Below are 23,860 nucleotides of genomic sequence, written 5' to 3'. Positions count from 1 at the left end.
TTGCCCACCCCTGCTCTAGCAGATCATTACATGAAGGAACCTTTTAAATACAAGCGCGCTCATGCTCACAGGTGTACACACGGGTGCTCACCTTTTTGGCTCCTATCTCAAAGCATACTGTGCGCTGTTGATCTTACAGTAATGTTTAATATTTAGTATTTACTGTTATATTCCCATAGATCAACGTGATGATGTTTATTATATTGCTCTTTTTTTCTGCTTGTTTTCTCTTTTTTCTTTCTCAACAGGTGATCCAGGTGATTGATATATGTATTTTTTGTCTGCTTATTTTGTTGGTTTTTGTTTTTTGCCCTTTATCATCGTTCCTCTTCCCCGCTGTTTTTCTTTCCCTCTTTCTTTCTCCCCTTTCTTTTCCCCAGTCAAGTCTGTCCCGTATTTAGCAAGTGAAAATAAAATAAAATAAAATAAACAATAAAAGGTGAATCAAATAGACCATTACGGCAATCTGGGATGGTCCATTTAGTAAAGTAAATCCGTTGGGCATCTTTCTTCGCCTTTAGACAATAATTCTGATGGCAAAAGAGCCAAACGGGACAGGCAAAAATAAATAAATAAATAAATAAATAAAGCAATGTTCTGGACTGCCACAATATGAATTCTAACAGTTATCAAAAAGGGCTGTCAGATGTGTACCAACCCAGACTTCTGCACAACACAATTAATGGTCCCAACCCCATTATTACGGCAAGAAATTCCACAAATGAACACCTGATTCACTAACTGGTGACTACATCAATGAAGCTCACTGAGAAAAGGCCAAGGGTTTGCAGCGCTCACAACAATGCAAAAGGTAGCTACTTTTGAGAAATCTAAAATATAATACATTGAGAGTTATTTATCAAAATTTTCTTTACTATATAATTCAATATATCTTGCTTGATATATTGGATGTCTTCAATATGTATCTACAATGTAGAAAGTAGTACAAATAAAGACAAATCATTAAATGAGAAAGTCTGTCCAAACTTTTGACTGGTAGTGTAAGATCTTGTAGTGTCACCATCTCATAAAATAAGCCACTTATGGGTGGTCAAAGGAGCTTGCAAAGAAAAGCGTCTGGACTTCTTTAAGTTACTTGAAGACATTTCCCCTCTCATCCGAGAAGCTTCTTCAGTTCTAAGGTCAAATGGTGGAGAGTCCCAGATATAAGCCTAGTGGGAGTAACCCCCCACAGAGGGACAAAAGGACCCCCTGATGAGCCTCTAATCGCCTGAGCCAAGGTGTGAAAATGGGTGTGGGTCCCAATCAGCCAGAGTTTCGGGTGAGTTCATTGTGAAACCTGGCCCCACCTTATCATGCGAATTCCTAAGATCAGATGGCCCAGGATGTGAGTGGGCGTTAAGGCGTCTGGGAAGGGATCTCAAAACTGGATTATAGATGGCAGAGAGTTGGTGTCGTAAACCACCGCCTCTGTTCAAAGATGGTCGCTCACAGTGGACATAGATGGCTTCTTTCACTCCTCTTTCAAACCATCTGTCCTCTCTGTCCAAAATGTGAACATTGGCATCCTCGAAAGAGTGTCCTTTATCCTTAAGATGCAGATGGACTGCTGAGTCTTCTCCTGTGGAGGTGGCTCTTCTGTGTTGTGCCATGCGCTTGTGAAGTGGCTGTTTGGTCTGTCCAATGTAGAGGTCTGGGTATTCCTCGCTGCACTGTACAGCATACACCACATTGTTAAGTCTGTGTTTTGGCGTTTTGTCTTTCGGGTGAACCAGTTTTTGTCTGAGCGTGTTGCTGGGTCTGAAATGCACCGGGATGTCATGCTTGGAGAAAACTCTCCTGAGTTTTTCTGATACACCGGCTATATATATATATACACCCTCTCCCACCCTATGGGAGATGCCCCCAAGGGTGGTGGAGAATGACCGAGCTAAAATCCTGTGGGACTTCCAGATACAGACGGACAAAATGGTGGTGGCTAACCAACCGGACATAGTGGTGGTAGACAAACAGAAGAAGACGGCCGTAGTGATCGATGTAGCGGTTCCGAATGACAGCAATATCAGGAAGAAGGAACATGAGAAGCTGGAGAAATACCAAGGGCTCAGAGAAGAGCTCGAGAGGATGTGGAGGGTGAAGGTAACAGTAGTCCCCGTGGTAATCGGAGCACTAGGTGCGGTGACTCCCAAGCTAGGCGAGTGGCTTCAGCAGATCCCGGGAACAACATCGGAGATCTCTGTCCAGAAGAGCGCAGTCCTGGGAACAGCTAAGATACTGCGCAGGACCCTCAAGCTCCCAGGCCTCTGGTAGAGGACCCGAGCTTGAAGGATAAACCGCCCGCAGGGGCGTGCTGGGTGTTTTTTTTGTTTTGTTTTTATATATGTGTATGTATATGCATGTATGTAGTGAGCAATCAGAACAATCAGATCTGGAATTTGGGAAATTAAACTTTTTTGTGTGTTCTTTACCAATTTAAATGCAAACCTGTGTTTCCTTTCCATTCATGTTCATTGCTGTCATTGTGTCACAAAGGTTTTATGTTTACATTTGATATTTGAATATTCTTAAGACTGAGGTTTGTTAATATGACTTCGATGTGTTACTAAGATTCCCAACTTTGCAGATTGAGCATCACAGTAAATGTTTTAGTGGTTACTGATCCGTTTAAGCTTTATTAGGAAAACCTCTCCCTAATTGTAGTGATCTACTTATCTAAATGCCATCAAATACCAGTGTTAAAAAACTATTTTTGGTAACTTGCTTTTTAAATTTTGTTTACATATAAATAAGATAACCTTTATTAGTCCCACACGTGGGACATTTTTTGGGTTAGAATGACAATGCCATGGTCCTGGGTCATTTTGACCCAGCGTTCTTAGTTTTCCTGTCGTTTTGTATTTTGTTCTTTATGTTCCCAGGATTGTTTGGTTTGGTTTCTTTGGATTCTCCCTGTGTCCGTGCTTATATTGTGGTGTTTGTTCTGGTACCGTGTTCCCACTCCTTGTGTTCTCCTCATCCCCTCATGTATTCCTTCATGTTCTCTGCCTCTCTCTCTGCCTCTCTCTGTGTTATGTTTAAGGTCTGTGTGTTGGTGTCAGTGTTTTCAGTTTCGTGTCCTCTCCGTGCTATCATAAGTAATTGTCCTCAGCTGTGTTCCCCGTGTGTTCCCACTTCCCTCATTACCTTCTGTGCATTTATGTCAGAGTATCCCTTTGTTCCATGTTGCGTCGTCCCTCTTGCTGTGTGGATCTCCCTGTGTGCCTCTCTGTAAAGTGTAGTTTATATTTTCCCTAGTGTAGTTTAGTTTTGTATTCGTGCCAGCCAATAAAGCTGTTATTTTGAGTTAATCCCTTCAGTCCAGCGCCTGGATTTTGGGTCCAACTCCTGCCTGCCACACAGCGCTTCTTGACAGCCGACCTTTGCCAGCGCCATCTTACCCTTCCGACTATACATACATTACACAACATCACATGAGGAAGACAGGTCAGAGAGGTATAACAATGGAAAATGCACAACATGAGGAAAGACGAGGAGAAATAATAACTCCCCCCAGACTGAGCTCCAACAGGGAGATCAGTTTGAGAAGAGAAAAAAAAAACACCTGAGCACATAGCACATGTGTTTGGTTAGTGCTTGTTTTGGGTAGTGTGAACAAACTGTTTCTAATTTTACAGTTGGTCTAATGTCCGTCACTAGTCACCAGGTCTCTCAATTCCCGTTGTTCTTCTTCAAGATGTTATCCATATAGCAGGGCCATGAACGTCTCCTGGATCTCATTCATATTGCGTTTAAAAACACAGAGTACTCACAGCTTTGCCCATTGTCTATCATGGCGGCTACAGCCTTGTGGGATTTTGAACAGCTGTAGCCGCTTCTTGTTCATCAGGTCCGAGCCAGCTTCAATCAGCCAGAACTCTGTTATCGTGGTTCCAAATTGGTAGATGTTGTTCAATGTCTTCCATCGAGAGTGTTGCCAGACACACGTCGCAACCGACCATTGAGTATCCAGCAGAAAACGTTTCCGCAGGAAAATCAGGCTCTCCCATTCCCCGGGGGTTGTCAGTTTCGTTAAGGGACCAGTTGATAAAATCCATACAACTAAATTACATTATGTTTTATAATCGTTGAACTTGAGATTTCTGGTACAACACTTAACATAAACACTTTATACATATATGATTCAAAAATAATTAATTAACACTTCCTGTAATGCAGTTAAAATCAGCCCAACTTTAATTTTCAAATATAAAAATGTATATTTGCCAACACACTGGACACCCTTCTGCTGAACAATGACAAGTATATTGCCACAAATGCAGCTGGTGTTATTTAATAACACTTTAAACATGATCAAATTTCAGATTTATATTTATTTTTTTAAACGATTTAAACTTTAAAAACCTTAAAATGAAACAAGTCTGAAATTTAATTATTCTGAAACTAGGTTTAGGCTTCTCAAACTTTGTATTGCAAGTTACATTACTGATATAATCAATATAAAATGTATTTATTTTTCAGCCACAAGTACAGTCTCTAGCTCAATCAACACAGTTGTTTAACAATCAAACACAGATGCTTGTTACATTGTAACATTTGTAATGGTGTTTTGTTTCTCCGTCCTGGCATTACTGCCTAAATGGCTGTCATGGATTTAGGTGATACAAATGCAATGATGAAAGTCTTTAACATTGTTGTAATTTCCCTTAAGTACAGTGGAAGTGGATGTGGGTTTGAGATGCAATGACTGTGAACCTGCATTTGGCCATCTTCACTGATAACACCATCTGAGATGGAGAGCTCATCTGTCCTGGTGTCCTGCAAGGAAACAATCATATTCTTTAGAAAATTAAGTGATATTTCCATAAAAAAATGTTCCTGCATCTGCTGTAGAACAGATCTTAAGTTTGACAATCTGCATTATTACACTATTACCAAAGAAATACTGTAACTTTGACATAAACAATTATGCCATCCATACACCCATCAATTTTCTTACACTTATCTGCAAGGAAGCTGGCAGCCTAAATAAAGAATCCCCTCCCTCTCCCCTCCTCCAGTGAAATTCCAGCAGGTCCTGGTTCTGCTCCGGGGCCTTTCGTGTTAGCACATGGCCAGAAGACTTCACCCAACAGACGCACAGGAATCATTCTTGTCAGATGTCTGTACCACCACAACAGTCCATTTGTCGATAGCTTGTTCCCCTCTTTGCTCACTCGTGAACAACAGCCTGACATACATAAAGTCCTCCACTTGAGGCAGCAACTCATCCCTGATGTAGATTGGGCACTTCATTCTTTTCCTGCTGAGGGCCATGAACACAGAGTTGATGATTAATATTCCCACCGCTCCATACTCAGCTGTGAACTGCTCCAGAGATAGCCGGATCCACCACCTGATGGTTATCCAAGCCCAACAGGACCCCTCGTCAGCTTGATGGTAATTACGACCACGACAGGCATCAACCACCTTGTGGCCACTGCTCCTTGCAGCAGCAACCAGCTATGGAAGTGCAGAACTACCTAGCCTCCCTCAGAATGCTGTGAAACTGGGAGTTGATGATCTGCTGAACTGGGGTCTCTGTCAGGCATCCTCAGTGCACCCTCACTATACAATTGGGCTTGCCAGGTCTGTCCAGCATGCTCCTTCACCACCTGATCAAACTGACCTGTGAGTTTTGATCAGTTGACAGCTCAGCCCCTGTCTTCACTGAGTGTAAATAACATACAGCTGCAGATAGCCAAGCTGTGCATTGAGATGAGTATCTTTCAACCTCCTGCACTCACTCCCCACTGGAGAGATGACATTCAGTGTCCCACTTGTGAGTCTTGATAACCCTGACCACCATCCAACACACATTAATGTCGTGAAAGCTTATTTTTAAAAAGGGCTACGCAAAAATCGCCACTAAATTTTATTTCTGGTGATCTGCTGAATAATTTGGGCACAAAAAATAATTTTGCTGTTCAAAAACAGCGGATATGGGATATGATCTTTCAAAAAATTCAGACCAAACTGTTGTTGTTTGTATTTACTTACACAGCATGTCTCGCAGAATGTACTGGAGCAGCAACAGCATAGAGCAGTCATATCTCAAGTCCAAAAACAGAAGAAAGGGAAAGATCAGTAAAGCCAGCACACAAATAAAGCGAGAAGTTAAGGTCTAAAGTATGATTAAAGTTTAGCATGATTAACATAAATGACACTGAAGATTACTAATATTTTGGCAAATCAAAATACTTACCACTTAGTTGATGTCTTTCTTTCCAAAAGCTCCTTTTCTAGACATGTAAGAGTTTTATGTATTGTGGGTGCTGGTCTGAGCATCAAACAAACTAAAAAAGCAAGTAGAGGGAGAAAAAAACAGAAAATTGTTTATTAGCTGACTTGATCCTTTGATTTGAACTTATAACACAGAAAGTCAATATACTTGTCATACAACCAAATTACACTAACACATATAGTACTTGTTAATAAAATTAGCGATTTAAAATCCACCACTATGTCTAAATGGTTTTCTAAATGTGTGGTATTGTGACATTTTTATTTCTGTATTTGGCATTACAATTTCTAATAAGCACTGACCAGATAAAGCATGTGGCATTGTTTATCATAGACTACCCCAAAATGTTTCTGATTCTGATTGTGGATATAGAATTTAACTTGTTTATTTAGAAGCACAAGATAATTACTTTTTTCCCCATCTTTAAAACCAACCAAGATGTTCAACATTTAGCAGGCCCATAATCTGGTTCATAGATGTGATAAATTTGGCTTTCACAACAAGACTTGTATCTGAATATAATTTTAAACCAAACAAAAACTATTAAGACTACTAATTTAAGAAAAGTTAGTAGACTTACTACTAAGTTAGTAGTAGACTAGAAAAGTTTGGGTTACAAAACCTTTGCTCACAGACTGTTGCTGAGGGATCACCTATTCCTAACTATTTAAAACTACCAGAATGAAATCACTGTAGCACCTGTTTGACATTCCTTTACACAAGTCTTCACTTAGCAATCAGTATGGAGGCCTTCGAAGGTGCCACGTCTGCGTTGTTCTTTACCATCATGAATGGAGGAACTGAGAAGGCAGGTGCGAGTCGGAGTAAGAGACGGGGGTCCGAGGAAGACGAGTGCTCAGTAGTATTTGATAAACTGGAAATGGAAAGCTCACATGTAAGTTCTCGTGTTTTTAAATCAGATATTGGATCTGTACATGCGACATTATATTTTTCTTTAAATTGTGAAACTTGCTGTAAATACAACTGAGGTAAACTAACAGTCTTATTTAGAAACTGCATAAAAAAACCTTTGCAGGTTGGTGCAGGACAAACAGGTTAGCCTGCTGTACTGTGATGGTTTAAAGTAAAGAACAGTGTGTGACTGGCGCACAGCAGCTGCGATTTGATGATCAGAGTAAGGTTACATGTGTAGCAGAGATTCATATAAATTTTAACTAATGATGCTTAAATCCATTTACTGAATTCTACCCTCACACCAGTTTTACAAAATCAAAAAGACAGCATAAACAGTGTACTGCCAGACATTTACTGTACATAAATTCACTGAGCATTGGAAGCCTGCGTCTGAGTCCAACTTTTTAGGTCACCCTATCAGGTTGTGTGAAACTACTCTGCAGGTCAGTGCAGGATAAACAGGTTAGTTTGCTGTACTGCAATGGATTTAACCTCCTAAGACCCAAACTCTTCCACGGCATGCATTTTTAATTTCTCTTTGATATTTGGGCTGATTGGGACCTGATGAATGTAAAAACAAAGAATTACCAGATTTTTTTTTTTTTACCTAATTTTTGTTTCTAAGAAAAATGAGAGCCATATATGAGGATATTTTTTTAAATTTTCAATAGAACAGTAGCAGTATAATGTCCTCGTAAGTGGATATCAGGCCCTTGTAGAGCAAAATTAAGTATTTTGGTCTAAATAACCCAAAATGTGATGTCCACATGTGTGGATGCCAGGTCCTAAGAGGTTAAAGTAAAGAACAGTGTGTGGGACTGCTATCAGTGGCTGTATTGCTCATGGTCATTCAGGTTACATAAAGGGTAGCAGAGATTTGTATAAATTTAGCTGATGCTAGTAGCCTGATTAGATCCAGTGACTGAATTCAACCTTTGTATCAACTTTCTAGAGTCTAGAAATGCATACAGTCAGTGTGGGCAATGGAAATCAGCCAGGACAACTCGTGAAAAGTGTGCAGTTGAGGTGGTACAATTTAGTTGTGTAAATCCACAAAGGTCAGCTGATCAAAGCATGTACATCAGGAAAATCTACTGTAGTGCTCAATAGAAATTGTTGTGATTCTTTTACCCACACTGAGCCACTACAACTGATTTTAGAGTTCCCCCACCTGCTGAATCCACTTTAACCTCTAAATGTACCAATTTTTCTGCTTAGATTCAAAGACATCCTCTACAATGTAGGCAACAGAAAATAGAGTATTTTTATTTCCCTTTTTATCTCTTCAGATCTGAGCTGGGCACAATTAGAATAAAAAACGGTTAGACTAAAGTTATTTTATAATTGTGTTAATATAAGACACAAAAACAGAAACATCCTCCAAAGAGCTTTTTAATTACTTTGAGTACATTTCGGAGCCTGTACATTTTTTTACTTCTACTTGATTCAAGAAGTTGAAACAGTACTTCAACTTTTGCTGAAATACTTTTTAACAGTTGTATTTGTACTTCTACTTAAGTACAGAATGTCCCTACTTGGCGGCTTCACAAGTTTTGAACCAACAGAGAATAAAACTGGGGACTTTTGTGTTTTCAGAACTAGCAAGCTCTCAAAGGCTCAGATGGCTTCCACTAATTAAGGGTAGCAAATGCAGAGCTTATGAAAGAGCTATGTATCATTTTAAAAGTCCCAGAAACCTCCAAGAATTTAAAAAAGACAGTAAAACTCAAGAAAGAGTGATAAATAATTTTAATTGTCATTTAATAAGATCAGGAAGGTCACAGTTTTCTTCATTTCATGCAATACAGTACAGTATTAAGGACATAAACAATATGCATCCCTGATAAATAATTTTGTTCATCTAAGAAAGTAACACACAAAGCCTTCATAACATGAACTTCATAAATGAGTCATCAGGTTTTCATTTTCCATTTTGTGGTTTTAGCTACCAGTGCACTTTAAATGCATTAGTAGCTGCACTGATGGAGGCAAAATGAAAACTTGTGCATGTCATTGCTTAAAGTAAACTAGACTGATATGTAACAACAGGCAAGTTCTTTGCAGCAGGTAGCCATAATCAAGAAATAGCAGAAATAACATGGGAGCAGAGGAAGCCTTCACCTTCATAAATTACTTTTCACACTTTTTATGATTATGTCAAACATAAAGAGCTCCATTAGAAATCAGCGAAGCTCAGTTTTAATTAAATGGGGAAAGAATGCATGTGCTGAAGTGAGGCAACAGGTTGATCAGCAAAGTTGCTGATGATGTCCTCTTTCTATTTTAGCTCCAACTCGAGCCCAGTGTAAGGCTGAGGAGCAGCAGACCCAGGGAGAAGCAGGTTGTGGAGGCAGAACTGTTGCTCCTCTGAGTCCAGACTATTCTATCTGTTTGGTTTTGTACACTTCTGTAGACGTTTGTCATGAGTTGTGATGTGTTGTCGTTGAAGTGCAGTGTGGTGCTGAAGAGGTCAATCTGGTAGTGAGACATTTTTTTGTTTCCAGTTAGCTCCATGAACCACTAACAGTGTTTATGTGCTTGCAGCAATGATAATTAGGAGACACAAGGAAGAAATGAAATAACACCTACCAGATCTTTGCTGACTTTAATTGGTTCCTTAAAAACGGTCCAGACCACCGCCTCATTACAAGCGGGGATCGTCAAAGATCCAAGGTAGCGGTAATACTTAGAGAGAGACACATTGCCAAGCAGGTCTTTCAGGGAAAACCCAGCTGCAGTCGATTTAAACGAAACTTTCTTGTCTGAGGACAGAAACAAGGCCTACATGAAGGAACTATTAATGAGACGATTTCGAGCCAGAAACAGGAGAGGAGTTTTTTTTTTAAAAAAATGTTACTTTTTTCTGTGATGTTGGCCAAGTAAGAGGTCAAATTGCGCCAGCTTTCCGGCTGACCAGTTGAGTTGCCTGACATTACCTGGGAAAAAAAATGTGTATTGATTGTGTTGTTTTCCCCACCTCATAGTTTAAAATAGACCAACACGGAAAAACACCTCAATGATATAGTGACGTTGTAAGACGTCTCTAAGACATAACAGCTATATCTGAAGTAGACAGCAGGCATTATAAAAACTTGCTTGCTGCTTCTCTCACCTCAATAAAGAAACCAAGTGCAGCAATTCCGATGGGATCTTTAGCAGCTTCAGTTATATTCCGATTGAAGATTGGCTTGGTGTTCACAATATGCAACTGGGAAAAGTAAGTTATTTAGTTGGATTTTTTCTTGTTTTTAATATCAATATTAAGATTTTATTAGCAAAAAGAAATGTCAATATCATCAATACAAAATGAAAAAAATCTGTGCCTCCATAGGATAGCGCTTTCCATCCACTGTGTGCTCTGAGCCGGGGACAGAGGAGCCGTTGCCCCAGTGGAAGTGGAATTGCACGGTGTCATATTCTCCGGACAGGTCCCCTCCTGAAATCTTAACTCCGCTCTCAAGGGTCACTTTGACTGAAAGAAGGTGAAAAAACAAAAACACGATAAAGTTACAGCTAACCTGCGAGGAGTCAGAGGAAACATTCAGGCGCAAGGCCAGTCCCTCCTGTAATGTTAACTTCTTTCGTAAGGTTAACTCTGACTGTAAGAGAATGGGAATACAAAAACAGGATGAATTTATACCAAACCTGTGAGACCTAAGAGAAAATGCTCAGGTGGAAGGCTTGTGCATTTAATTTTAGGATAGGGAACTGCATTGAAATTCCAGTTAGACAATTTAGCATATTTTTGTTATTTTGTTTGTTTTGTAGTTGCTAAAGTAAGTCGAAAACAGAACTTTCAGGGGACAAAAACATTTTTGTAGTCACTACTTTCTGTTTTTTGCTCTTGACGAAGGCGGTCGCTTTTTACTTTTTGTTTTTACTTTTCCTTGGAACACTCTCTCACAGTCTGTTTCTAAAACCTAAAAGAGAATTATGGATTTGATTAACTGGGCTCGGGACAGCCCAAGTGCCCTGGAGGTACTTTCCCTGCTGGATACACGATGGACGGGTGACAGACATGGAGGATCGTATGCCTGGCGGGACTGTCGATCGAGGACGCTGAAGATATCTACCTATTCGGAACCATGATAACAGAGTTCTTGCTGATCGGAGCTGGCTTGGCCCTGGCTTATCGAAGAATTAAGAAAGCGGAACCGGCTGTTCAAATCCCCACAAGGCTGCCTGCTGGGATTTAAACGATAGGACGAGGAGTGAGTTTATCAAAATGGGCTCATTGAGTGCAGCATGAATAAGATCTTGGAGAAGCTTACGGCTGCCGTGAATACTCAGAATAAAATCTCTGAGTGCAAACTGGATTACATCTTGGAGAAGCTCACTGTGGTTGTGAGTTCTCAGAATCGGCTCTTTGAGCACAAGAATGACAACATCACGGAGCGTAAGGTTGATAACATCATGGAGAAGCTCGTGGCTCTCCAACGGGAGATTGAGAGACCAGTGTTAGACTGTTAGAACAGCTTTGAAATTCATATGAGTTGTTCACACTAAAGTAAAAAACACCAGCACTTCATGCGGATACCCTTTCGGCGCCAGCTGCGGTCTCAAGGCTGGAGCCAAACAAAAACACCCTGATAACGACTGTGTTTAGATTGTTCTTCCCATTCTACCTGGGTTGGCTGGAAGACTGTTTACTTAGCCTGGCAGGGCGAAGGACACTGTCTCAGCTGAACTCTGGACACATACACACACGCACACAGACATATATACACATGCAGATGTACACTCATCCCCCCTCCCCCTCCAAACGCCTTCGACACTTATTCCCCTCCGATGCTGACGGTGGATCAAGGAGACCAGCGCTTATGCTGCAGGCCCGAATGCACTGTCTATATTGGCTGTCTCTCACCCTTTACCCACCCCTTTTGCTTGTCATGTGTTTCTTTGGTGTATTAAGAGTTTTTTCATGTGCTATGTGCAGAGGTGTTTTTTTTTTCTGTTCTCAAACTGAACCCCCCGTTAGAGCTCAGTCTGGGGGAGTTATTTTTTCTCCTTATCTTTCCTCATGTGGTGCATTTTCCATTGTTATACCTTTCTGACCTGTCTTTCCCATGTGATGTTTTTGTGTAATGTATGTATGGTCGGAGGGTAAGATGGCGCCTCCATTGCATGCAATAGGTCGGCAACCTTAACATGAAATTTCCCCTTGTGGGACTAATAAAGGTATCTTATCTTATCTTGTCTTATCTTATCTTATCTTAAAGCCATAAATCCAGTTCTGAGCTCTGAGTGCTCAGAGTAGAAAAGCGCTGTATAAGAACCATTCTCACCTGTTTCCCCATTATTTTCAATGGACATAATATTGGAGGAGTTTTCAAAATGAATTTCAGACAGGTTGTTGTTCGGTTTGGCAGATTCGGAGACGATGTTAATGGGTGACTGTCGAGTTCCGCTGCAGTTGGAGTAATTTTTTGCCCAGTTGAACTCATCTATAAACAAAAAGGATACATAAAGTCACTGAAGTGCAGTCACCCAGTGGGCAACATATAATAGATAATAGATGTACTTGGTACTTACTGCATGACGGAAGGTGATAACACCAGGCTGGATGAGAAGGGAAAAAAGTTAACATTCAGAATGCCATGAGTAGAAATATTGTGGAACACTTCTTTCGAAATATCTCACAAAATATTCTCATCAATGAATACACACATGGTTCCTGTTCCCAGGAAGGGGGGACAAAGATGCACACAGTAAAGGCAGCTGCTACAAACCACTTCATCTGAAATGAGCAAAAAAGCCACAATGTTTATAACAACTATAATAATAATAATAATAATAATAATAATAATAATAATATCCATAATCATAATAATCAATCAATCAGTTGACTAAAATGAATTAATAATACACTAGTGTTTGAAATGGCAAATTGACATAAAAATAAACTTTGAACATTGATATAAAAATTAAGTAATGCTAAACTTTTAATTTCTACTGTCAGCTTCTATTTTAGACTAAGGCAAATTTTTCCGCACAGCACAGTGTCTTACCTTTGATGTACCTTTGCCTCCGTTCAACCTGTTATCAGATGCAGCTCAGCTCACCCTCCCTCTTTTTATTCCCTCAGCCCAACCCTGCTGCTGGCTGGAAAACACCTCCATAAGACATGTGACTAGATATTCATCACTGCAAAATAATTACATGGAATGATCTCTATGTTTGTTTGTTTTTAACCCTTAGATGCACATGTGGGGTCATATTTGACCCCACATGTTGTTTTTCTTCAAAATCTTTAAAATGAAAAGTTGTAATATATTCATATTCCAGGTATTCCTCATAAAATATGTTTGTAACATGAGGCCATTTGCATTTTTATTAATTTTTTCATTAATTAAAAATAAAAATGCAGTTTTTGTATCACTACCCCACTCTTCCACAAGTGGGGTCAAAAATGACCCCAAGGAGTTCCTAAGGAATCTTGTATGAAACTTTCATTCTTAGCAACTCTGACTGTCCCACTTACACTTCTGATAGAAAAGGGAATAAATTTTTACAAAGTAACATACACGATTTATACTCAGGGCTACACATAAGTGGTCCGCAGGTACGCATTCGCTGTCAAATTAAAGTATTCCCGGAAATTCAGAGAATACGTGCTTCTTTTGCGGTGGAGGAACAACAAAGTAATTGCTTATGGAGTTTGGTTCTTCGACATCTTTAAGAGTTCTGAACAAATGTCTGTCCTCCTCCAGAACATCTTATGTACGCAAACGCGAGTTCCAACTTCTTATCTGGTACATGTCTTTTATTTTGACAGCGAATGCGCACCTGCGGACCATTTATGTGCAGCCTTGTTTATAGTTTCCTGTGCATTTCAAACATTGTCCTTTCTGAAGTTTTTTTTTTAATATCTAAAGCAACATGGCTGCTATGAGTTCAAATAGGATCCCTGTGGATCTTGCCCTACAAGTGATCCTGGACGGATGGGATGAAGAACCCATCGGAGGCATTGACCCAGAATCTGACATCTAAGATATACAGGACCCAGACTATTGTGCCCCCCACTGAACAAAGCCAGTCAGATACAGAGGAGTCCTCTGATGAGTCCTCTGAAGAGGAAATGGATATTGAGTCTAACAGAATGAGCCCCTCTTACTGCTCTAGCCACAATATTCTGAATTAGTCAGCCAGGGCTTGCACCTGGGTTTAGTACTGTCTCCCCAATAGATGCATGGAAGATGTTCATGTCTGATAATATAATAGAAGAGGTTCTGACATGCACAAACATGGAGGCATGAAGAGTAGCCACAGACAGGGGAAAAGAGTGGAAAATGTAATCGAACATAAGCTCCTGGCCTTCATTTGACTGACCATTCTTGCAGGAAGTGAGAAGAACTGGGATGTACCAGTCTGTGTGTTTTTGGGGAGTCCTCTGCATAACCCATTGTACAAGGCCATTAAGTTAATTCAAAGATTTAAAGATATTCGCCGTTTCTTGCACTTTGATGACAAGAAGAGCAGAGCCTACCGACTGAAAACAAACCACATGGCCACAAACCACATTTCTGCTACATATGGGGCCTGTTCCTGGTCAACTGCCGACAGAAATTCATCCTCAGTGATTGTGTTACAGTGGATGAACAACTTGTGCCTTTCAGAGGGAAGACCCAGCTTCTGCAGTATATGTCAAGCAAGCATACAAAAGTGATACAAGTGATATAAAAAACTGCAATTTCTTAAAATTAATGAAAAAATAAATAAAAATGCAAAGGGCCTCATGTCACAATCATGTTTTATGAGGAATACCTCAAATATGAAAATCTTACAACCCCTTTTTTTTTAAATATTTTGAAGAATAACATCTGAGTTTATAGCAAAATGCATTGTTTCTATTTGGGGTCATTTTTGACCCCTCTCGTGGAAGAGTGTAGGTATTGGTAGGTTGCGCATACAAGGGTTAAGTATTGTTTTTTTCACCTTGAAGCACTGTCAAGGAAAAAGGGATAACAGCCCTTTGCAAGAGAAAGGCTGTTTTGTCGCAGGGTTTTGGTTTGAATCATGTTATTTGTGTGAATTAATGATGAATACGAGGAAGTAAACTGAATCCTTGACTGCTATCAGTTTTTCATTTTTTTTTTTTTATACCAACCCCTATTTACGAATATAAAAATCTTCAACATATATGTGGTTTGCCCTGTACTTTCTGGGAAACACAGAAACCAGTTCGGGAAATTCAAACAATCCTCTGAATAATTGTTGCTTCAAGTTTTCTGTTATAACATTTAGGCCTAATTCTTTAATTTAACTTATAGCAACAGGACAACAGCACCATTCCCCAAATAATCTGATCAAATGCTTAAACCTTGAACTACATACAAGATATACAAGCTGAGAGGAGACAGACTTTATCATTTTTAATTTGGTTCCTGAAAGTCTGCGTACACACAGAGCCATCACTCATACATGAAACTGTACTTTTGGCAGCGATCCCTTCACAAGCATTTCCTCTTGAAGACTTTATTAATCCCTGAGAAAATTATGTGATCACAGTTGCTCCAAGACAATAAGGACAGGACCAACTATTAAGACAAAATGTCCTCTGGGATTAATAAAGTACTCTGTTTCTGATTGTTTTAAGATTTAAATAAAGTTAAACTACAGCACTCATCATTCCATCCAGAGCAACAGAAACTAGAAGAAATGTTTATGAAGGCTGGATGGATTGCTGCCAAAAGTACAGTTTTATGTATGACTGATGTTGAATGATGTCTGGGTGTGTAACTAGACTTTCAAGATCTAAATTAACTGGCTTTGTGTGTAACTATTTACACACCAAGCCATTACTCATCAGTACTCATACATGAAACTGTACTTTTGGCACCAATCCATTCAGCCTTCATGAGCATTTCCAAGACAATAAAGACAAGAGCAACTCTTACCACAAAATCTCCTCTGGGATTAATAAAGTTCTCTTATTTTGATTGTTGTAATACTTAAATAAAGTTAAATTACAGCACTGTTCATTCCATTCAGAGCAACATAGACTAGAGTAAATGCTAGGTTAGATTAAAATGGATGAATGAAGAAAACTGTTTACTGGAAATAGTTTTATAGAGTTAGAGTGCAAAACGTCTGAATGGTCAAACTGACCATAAAGTATTATTCCTTTGTAATTTGTACACCTCAGATTACCAGTGCGACAGTGAAACACTCCACCTGAAGAAGTTCTCTGATGGCACCACAGTAGTTGGATGTATTAAGGGTAGGTAGGAGCTGGAGTACAGGGAGCTCTGTTGAGTAGTCCAGAAGAAATCACCTCCATCTGAATGTCAGCAAGAAAACAGAGGTGGTGGTTAACTTGATGCATCTTGATGAATGCTCAATCATCCAGCTAAGGAAATCCCCAAAATTTGATTCTGTTCATCTGTAAGTAGCGTTTTCAGTGAGAGAAACGTTGTGTCACTCCAATCCAATCCAATCCAATTTTATTTATAAAGCACTTTAAAATACCCAGCACAGGAACAAAGTGCTGTACAGAAAATAAGTTAAAACAATAGAATAACAGAAAACAGCACAACAAATAAATAAAACACATAAAACATAACATTAAAACAGCCCTATATTAAAACAAAAAACAAGATAAAACAGCATTGAATCACCTAAAAACAACTGAAATAAAAAAAATAAAAAAATAAAAACCAACATCTCACGTGGTGTCAAAGGCCAGGGTAAAGAGGTGGGTTTTCAAGAGTGACTTAAAAACAGATAAAGAATTGGCCTGTCTAATCTCTAAAGGAAGCTCGTTCCACAGTTTTGAAGCTGCTACAGCAAAAGCACGATCTCCTCTAAGTTTACGCCCAGTCCTGGGTATCTTCAGGAGCAGCTGATCAGCTGATCTGAGAGAGCGGGTGGGTGTATAAGGCTGTAGCAGCTCAGAGAGATACGATGGGGCGAGTCCATGGAGAGCTTCACAAGTAAATAAAAGAATTTTAAAATAAATCCTAAAAGAAACGGGCAACCAGTGAAGTGAAGCTAAAACAGGGGAAATGTGCTCAAACTTTCGAGTGCCAGTTAAAAGACGAGCTGCGGCATTTTGCACCCTCTGTAGATGAGTAATATATGATGCGCTGACCCCAATATAAAGTGCATTACAGTAATCCAGCCGAGTGCTAACAAAGGCGTGGATCATTGTCTTAAAGTGCTGCCGTGAAAGAATTGGCTTTATTTTTGACAGCTGCCTGAGGTGAAAGAAGCTAGATTTTACCACTGCCTTAATTTGATTATTAAACTTCAGATCAAAGTCCACTTTGACCCCCAGGTTTGTGACAGTTGGCTTAACATACTGGGCCAGGGCAGAGCGTTCTCACTCCCGAGGCGTAACATGTCGACGTTTTGTCACGTCCCGCGGCGTTCCTGAGGAACGCGAAAGGAGACCTTCGGCGTTCTTATGGTACGCGGCGGGTTATGGCTGGAATCCAGTGCAATGACGCTCCCGCGGTAGTAGATGTTCCAGCCCTGTATTCCAGCCCTAAACCTAACCTTATCCCTAGCCCTGACCATAACCTTATTCCTGACCTTAACCAGGACTTTAATGATGTTAAATAGCGTGTTTCTAAACGATTTGAAGAAAAAGAGCGAACATGTGTAGATTCAGTCCAGACGGTTCTCATATTTCCTCTGTTTCCCGAGGTCGTCATTTAGGAACGTGGTGGGTAGCCGAAAACGTAATATGGTGATGATTTGTCACCTAGCGTAAAATGTTACGCTTTGGGAGTGAGAACGGGTTGAGGAGGACTGGGTGAAAGTGTTGTGGTCAGATAAGACCAAAATCGAGCTATTTGGCATTAACTCAACTCGGTGTGTTTGGAGGAGGAGGAATGCTGCCTGTGACTCCAAGAACACTGTCCTCACCATCAAACATGGAGGTGGAAACATTATGTTTTGGGGTGTTTTTTCTGCCAAGGGGTCAGGACAACTGCACCGCATCAAAGGGAGGATGGATGGGTCCAAGTACCATCAAATCTTGGGTGAGAACATCTTTCCCTCAGCCAGGGAATTGAAAATGGGTTGGGTGGGTATTCCAGCATGATAGTGATCCAAAACACACAGCCAGTGCAACAAAGGATTGACTCAAGAAGAAGCATATTATGGTCTCGAAATGGCCTAGTCAGTCTCCAGACCCTAATCCCATAGAAAATCTGTGGAGGGAGCTGAAGGTTTCAGTTGCTGCTACAAAATACATCTGACCTGTTATTACCAACAAAGGTTTGCCACCAAGTACTAAAGCACATTTTGCAGGAATCAAATACTTATTTCATTCATGAAAATGCAAATTAACTTCTAACTGGTTTGAAATGCATTTTCTGGGGGGGGGTTTGTTATTATTTTGTCTCACACTATTCAAATAAACCTACCATTTAAATTATAGACTTATAGAACTTCAATCTAGGACATATTCGGGTGGTGGATCTGCACTGAAACTGTGGCAGTTATGAAAGAGTATAATGTACAAAGTCATTATGAAACCAAACATCAGGCCTATGCATCTTACACTGGTGCTGAGAGAGAGCAGAAATTAAAGCAAAGGGTAGCTGTCCTGCAGGGTCAGCAACAGTATTTTTTTTGTGCTCGAAAGGTCCAAGAAAAGGCTACAATAGCCAGCTATGAGGTCACCCAACTCATCGCAAGACATGGCAAGCCTTTTTCAGATGGAGACCTCATAAAACAAGGCCTCGTTAAAGTCACTGAAATAATGTGGCCGGAAAAGTGCCGGACTTCAACAACGTCAGCATGTCCAGAAATACAGTTGTGTGACGCACTGAAGACTTGTCAGCCAACATTAAACTGCAACTGTCTGATAAAGCTTGTGCTTTTGATTTTTACTCCATCACAAGCAGTGAGAGCACCGATGCCACAGACACCGCACAGCTGCTAATTTTTTTGCGGGGAGTGGACGAGAGCACGAGCACTTTAGGTGAGTAAAAAATAACTGGTCAAAATCTACAGTCATTCCGATTAATTGCTCCTTCCATAATTCCTCTTCTACACCACTGCAATCGGGAAATATAAAATATTTAGGTATTAATGTTTCTCCCAAGCTTGCAGATCTAACTAAATTAAACCATATCCCACTTTTAAAGAAAGTAGAAGGTGATCTGGCTAGGTGGAAATGTCTACCCATATCACTTATGGGAAGGGTTGCTGCTATAAAAATGATGGTCTTACCAAAAATAAATTATTTATTCTCAATGATCCCAACTAAACCGCCACAAGATTGGTTCAGATCTCTAGATTCACGTATGTCCAAATTCCTTTGGAAAAATAAACCCCCACGTATAAGCTTAAAAACACTACAAAAGACCAAGGATAAAGGAGGATTAGAACTACCTAAATTTCAGCACTACTTCTTAGCCAACAGGCTTCAGTTTATCTCAGGATGGCTAAAACATACCCTCTTAGATGAACCTTGGCTAGATGTAGAACAAGCACTTTGCAATAATCTAGAGATTTCAGATATACCATTTATCAGCTCAAACATCCAACGACATGAATGCTTCAAAAGCGTCAGCATCAGCTCTTCTCTGACAGCATGGGGGGAGTTTCTAAAATTGACGGAGTCTTCATTAATCCCATGCAAACGTACACCTATCTGGAATAACCCTGACATATTACAAAACAATAATATGATAAACTTTTCAGATTGGAGTGGTAAAGGAATCAAATATTTAGAACAAATACTAGAAGGAACAGAATTTATTTCATTTGACAGACTAGTTACACAATATGGGATCAACAAGAAAAGATTTTTAGAATATCAACAAATTAAATCCATAGTAAAAAAGAAATTTAAACCGGGTCAAGTTGAACTACAAACACCACCAAGTGTGGTTCAATTTCTTACTCTTAAAACCCCCAAATTACTATCCAAAATATACAGAATGCTTTTTAAAACAGATGAATCAATATCACTTCCTATTGCAAAATGGGAAGCGGATTTATCAGTTAACTTAGACCTAAACTTCTGGTCTCAGATTTGCTTAAAAACCTTTCATCTAATCAGAAATCCCAGTCTTCAATTAATTAAATACAAAATACTACATAGAGTGCACTATACAGGTCATAGGATGTTCAAGATGGGTTATACGTCTACCAACAACTGCTCACACTGTCAAACCAATACACCGGACAATTATATCAAAGCTCTTTGGTGCTGTCCGCCAGTTCAGAAGTTTTGGTGCGAGATATGTGAAGACTTATCAAAGTGTCTGAAATGTAACATTCCAACTTCCCCTTTAGTGTGTTTGTTGGGCAGCTTAGATAATGTCACTACAGATAACAATATAGCCCATATGGTTTTCACTGCCCTATGCATAGCCAAGAAAACAGTCCTCATGAACTGGAAAAATAATCTTAATTCTAACCAATATAGAAATTATCTATTAGATTACATTAGTCTTGATACAGCCTCTGCCACCACATCAGATCAATTGCTCTGGGCTCCTTTGATTAGCTTCATCACCTAGTGGGGGTGGGGGGGTCATAGTTTGGTCCCACCTTCGCTGTTGTAATTGGTGTGGGGGTAGGGACAGGCTTAGGGCGTCAGGGGGTTCCCCAGGAGCATCTTCCTTGGGGGGCTCAACCCGGGGTAGCGGTCATGGCCTATTAAGGGCTCTGCTGGCTCTTAGGTGACGGTTTCCTCGCGGCTGCGTGCAGTGGGGCTAGGGGAGGGTCTGTGCTGACGGACGTGGGTTACTGACCTGGTAGCCTGGTAGCCCCTGGGTGGGTCTGGGACAGGCGTGAGGTTCTGGGGGCGCTCCGTCTCTGGGCTGGGGCCCTGGCTGGTATGTTGCTGGGGTTGTGGGCGGGTGGGTGTATGGGGGCCCGGCCCTGGCGCAGGGTGCCGCCAGTGCATCGAGCCACCTGGGGGGCTCTTCAACTGGTGGGGGAGGTTGTTACACCTTGCAGGAGCTCTCCTCTCTTCAGGAACTCACTCTGCAGGAGGGGGGGATACAGGAGAGGTGGAGGAAGATCTCAGCTTGGGCGTCTATTGTCTTGTGTCACTTGCCCCTCCCTTCCTTCCCTCCCCATCTCCAGCTGCCTCCCTCTTCCCGCTCCACCACAACCACCCACACATGCAGGGCCTTTGGGTAAAGGTGTGTCACCAGGGTGCAGGGGAGGCAAGGACCCGAGCTTGAAGGATAAACCGCCTGCAGGGGCGTGCTGGGTGTTTTTTTTTATATATATATATATATATACACATATACACACATATGTGTGTGTATGTATATATATATATATATATATATATATATATATATAAAAATAATAAAAAAAAACACCCAGCACGCCCCTGCGGGCGGTTTATCCTTCAAGCTCGGGTCCTCTACCAGAGGCCTGGGAGCTTGAGGGTCCTGCGCAGTATCTTAGCTGTTCCCAGGACTGCGCTCTTCTGGACAGAGATCTCCGATGTTGTTCCCGGGATCTGCTGGAGCCACTCGCCTAGCTTGGGAGTCACCGCACCTAGTGCTCCGATTACCACGGGGACCACCGTTACCTTCACCCTCCACATCCTCTCGAGCTCTTCTCTGAGCCCTTGGTATTTCTCCAGCTTCTCGTGTTCCTTCTTCCTGATATTGCTGTCATTCGGAACCGCTACATCGATCACTACGGCCGTCTTCTTCTGTTTATCTACCACCACTATGTCCGGTTGGTTAGCCACCACCATTTTGTCCGTCTGTATCTGGAAGTCCCACAGGATCTTAGCTCGGTCATTCTCCACCACCCTTGGGGGCATCTCCCATTTTGACCTCGGGACTTCCAGGTTATACTCGGCACAGATGTTCCTGTACACTATGCCGGCCACTTGGTTATGGCGTTCCATGTATGCCTTGCCTGCTAGCATCTTGCACCCTGCTGTTATGTGCTGGATTGTCTCTGGGGCATCTTTACACAGCCTGCACCTGGGGTCTTGCCTGGTGTGATAGACCCCAGCCTCTATGGATCTTGTGCTCAGAGCTTGTTCTTGTGCTGCCATGATTAGTGCCTCTGTGCTGTCTTTCAGTCCAGCTTTGTCCAGCCACTGGTAGGATTTCTGGATATCAGCCACCCCCTCTATCTGCCGGTGGTACATACCGTGCAGGGGCCTGTCCTTCCATGATGGTTCCTCGTCTCCCTCCTCTTTCTTGGGTTTCTGCTGCCTGAGGTATTCACTGAGCACTCGGTCAGTTGGGGCCATCTTCCCAATGTATTCTTGGATGTTCGTTGTCTCATCCTGGACTGTGGTGCTGACACTCACCAGTCCCCGGCCCCCTTCCTTCCGCTTAGCGTACAGCCTCAGGGTGCTGGACTTGGGGTGAAACCCTCCATGCATGGTAAGGAGCTTTCTTGTCTTTATGTCAGTGGCTTCTATCTCCTCCTTTGGCCAGCCTATTACCCCAGCAGGGTACCTGATCACGGGCAGGGCATAGGTGTTGATGGCCCGGATCTTGTTCTTACCATTCAGCTGACTCCTCAGGACTTGCCTGACCCTCTGCAGGTACTTGGTGGTTGCAGCTTTTCTAGCGGCCTCTTCATGGTTCCCATTCGACTGCGGGATCCCCAGGTACTTGTAACTGTCCTCTATGTCTGCAATGTTGCCTTCTGGCAGTTCAATCCCCTCAGTTCTGACTACCTTCCCTCTCTTTGTTACCATCCGACTACACTTCTCCAGTCCGAACGACATTCCAATGTCATTGCTGTATAGCCTGGTAGTGTGGATCAGTGAATCGATGTCTCGTTCACTCTTGGCATACAGCTTGATGTCATCCATGTACAGGAGGTGGCTGACAACTGCTCCGTTCCGTAGTCGGTATCCGTAGCCAGTCTTGTTAATGATCTCACTGAGGGGGTTCAGGCCTATGCAGAACAGCAGTGGGGACAGAGCATCTCCTTGGTAGATCCCGCACTTGATGGTGACTTGTGCTATGGGCTTGGAGTTGGCCTCTAGTGTTGTACGCCACATCCCCATTGAGTTCCTGATGAAGGCTCTTAGGGTCCCATTGATCTTGTACAATTCTAGGCATTCCAGTATCCAGCTGTGGGGCATTGAGTCATAGGCCTTCTTGTAATCAATCCAGGCAGTGCACAGGTTGGTCAGTCTGGTCTTGCAGTCTCGGCTGACTGTTCTGTCTACCAGTAGCTGGTGTTTTGCGCCTCTGGTATTCTTGCCAATTCCTTTCTGTGTCCCGCTCATGTATTGACCCATGTGCCTGTTCATCTTAGCCGATATGATGCCTGACAGGAGCTTCCATGTAGTACTGAGGCAGGTTATTGGTCGGTAGTTGGAGGGGACCGGTCCCTTCTTGGGGTCCTTGGGGCTCAGGACCGTCCGACCTTCGGTTAGCCATTCCGGGTGTCTCTCGTTAACTAGCAGCTGGTTCATTTGTGCTGCTAGACGCTCGTGGAGTGCAGTCAGCTTCTTTAGCCAGTAGGCGTGAACCATGTCGGGCCCTGGTGCTGTCCAACTCTTCATACTGGAGACCCTTTCTTGGATATCTGCCACTGTGATGGTTACTGGATCCTGTTTGGGGAGGTTGCTGTGGTCTGCCCTCAGATCCACTAGCCACTGAGCATTGCCGTTATGGGTTGCGTCCTTCTCCCATATGCTCTTCCAGTATTGCTCTGTCTCCAGCCTTGGTGGTGCTGTTCTCTTATTGTTCCCTTGCCACTGAGAGTACCTGAGGCCTTAGAAACTGCCAAGCAAAGATA

General features: G+C 41.7%; 2 protein-coding genes across 5 annotated transcripts in view; both read right to left on the bottom strand.

Moving 5' to 3' along the window:
- Nucleotides 1-8,888: 8,888 nt before the first annotated feature.
- On the bottom strand, nucleotides 8,889-16,394 carry LOC143419842 (carbonic anhydrase 4-like). Its single transcript, XM_076887465.1, has 9 exons — nucleotides 16,331-16,394; nucleotides 12,824-12,893; nucleotides 12,689-12,715; nucleotides 12,442-12,600; nucleotides 10,480-10,628; nucleotides 10,269-10,364; nucleotides 10,014-10,092; nucleotides 9,746-9,918; nucleotides 8,889-9,631 (listed from the first exon to the last, which is right to left on the bottom strand). Exons 2-9 carry the CDS (start codon nucleotides 12,891-12,893, stop codon nucleotides 9,440-9,442), a joined length of 945 nt encoding a protein of 314 aa, XP_076743580.1. The 5' UTR covers nucleotides 16,331-16,394; the 3' UTR covers nucleotides 8,889-9,439.
- The window catches only part of LOC101465851 (integrin alpha-M), a 41,337-nt gene continuing 33,455 nt past the window's right edge, over nucleotides 15,979-23,860 (bottom strand). For 2 of the 4 annotated variants that reach the window (XM_076887463.1, XM_076887459.1), the window contains one exon: nucleotides 15,981-16,436. In XM_076887463.1, the coding sequence (XP_076743578.1) occupies nucleotides 16,371-16,436 (66 nt within the window). In that variant the 3' untranslated portion in view covers nucleotides 15,981-16,370. Of the gene's footprint in view, nucleotides 16,437-23,860 lie in introns of all 4 variants that reach the window. The other 2 variants (XM_076887460.1, XM_076887462.1) reach the window with 2 other exon arrangements.

Source organism: Maylandia zebra, linkage group LG8 (assembly GCF_041146795.1).
Source record: "Maylandia zebra isolate NMK-2024a linkage group LG8, Mzebra_GT3a, whole genome shotgun sequence".
Classification (NCBI taxonomy): Eukaryota; Metazoa; Chordata; class Actinopteri; order Cichliformes; family Cichlidae; genus Maylandia; species Maylandia zebra.
Note: the sequence above shows the minus strand (reverse complement) of the source record. Positions and strands in the feature narration are given on the sequence as shown.

Excerpts from the sequence above, each read along its gene's own strand:
- LOC143419842 (XM_076887465.1), bottom strand. The coding sequence starts at position 12,893 with ATGAAGTGGTTTGTAGCAGCTGCCTTTACTGTGTGCATCTTTGTCCCC. Across the intron at positions 12,601-12,688 it reads TTATCACCTTCCGTCATGCA|ATGAGTTCAACTGGGCAAAA; the intron begins GTAAGTACCAAG and ends TTTTGTTTATAG. Across the intron at positions 9,919-10,013 it reads GGCCAACATCACAGAAAAAA|ACAAGAAAGTTTCGTTTAAA; the intron begins GTAACATTTTTT and ends TTCTGTCCTCAG.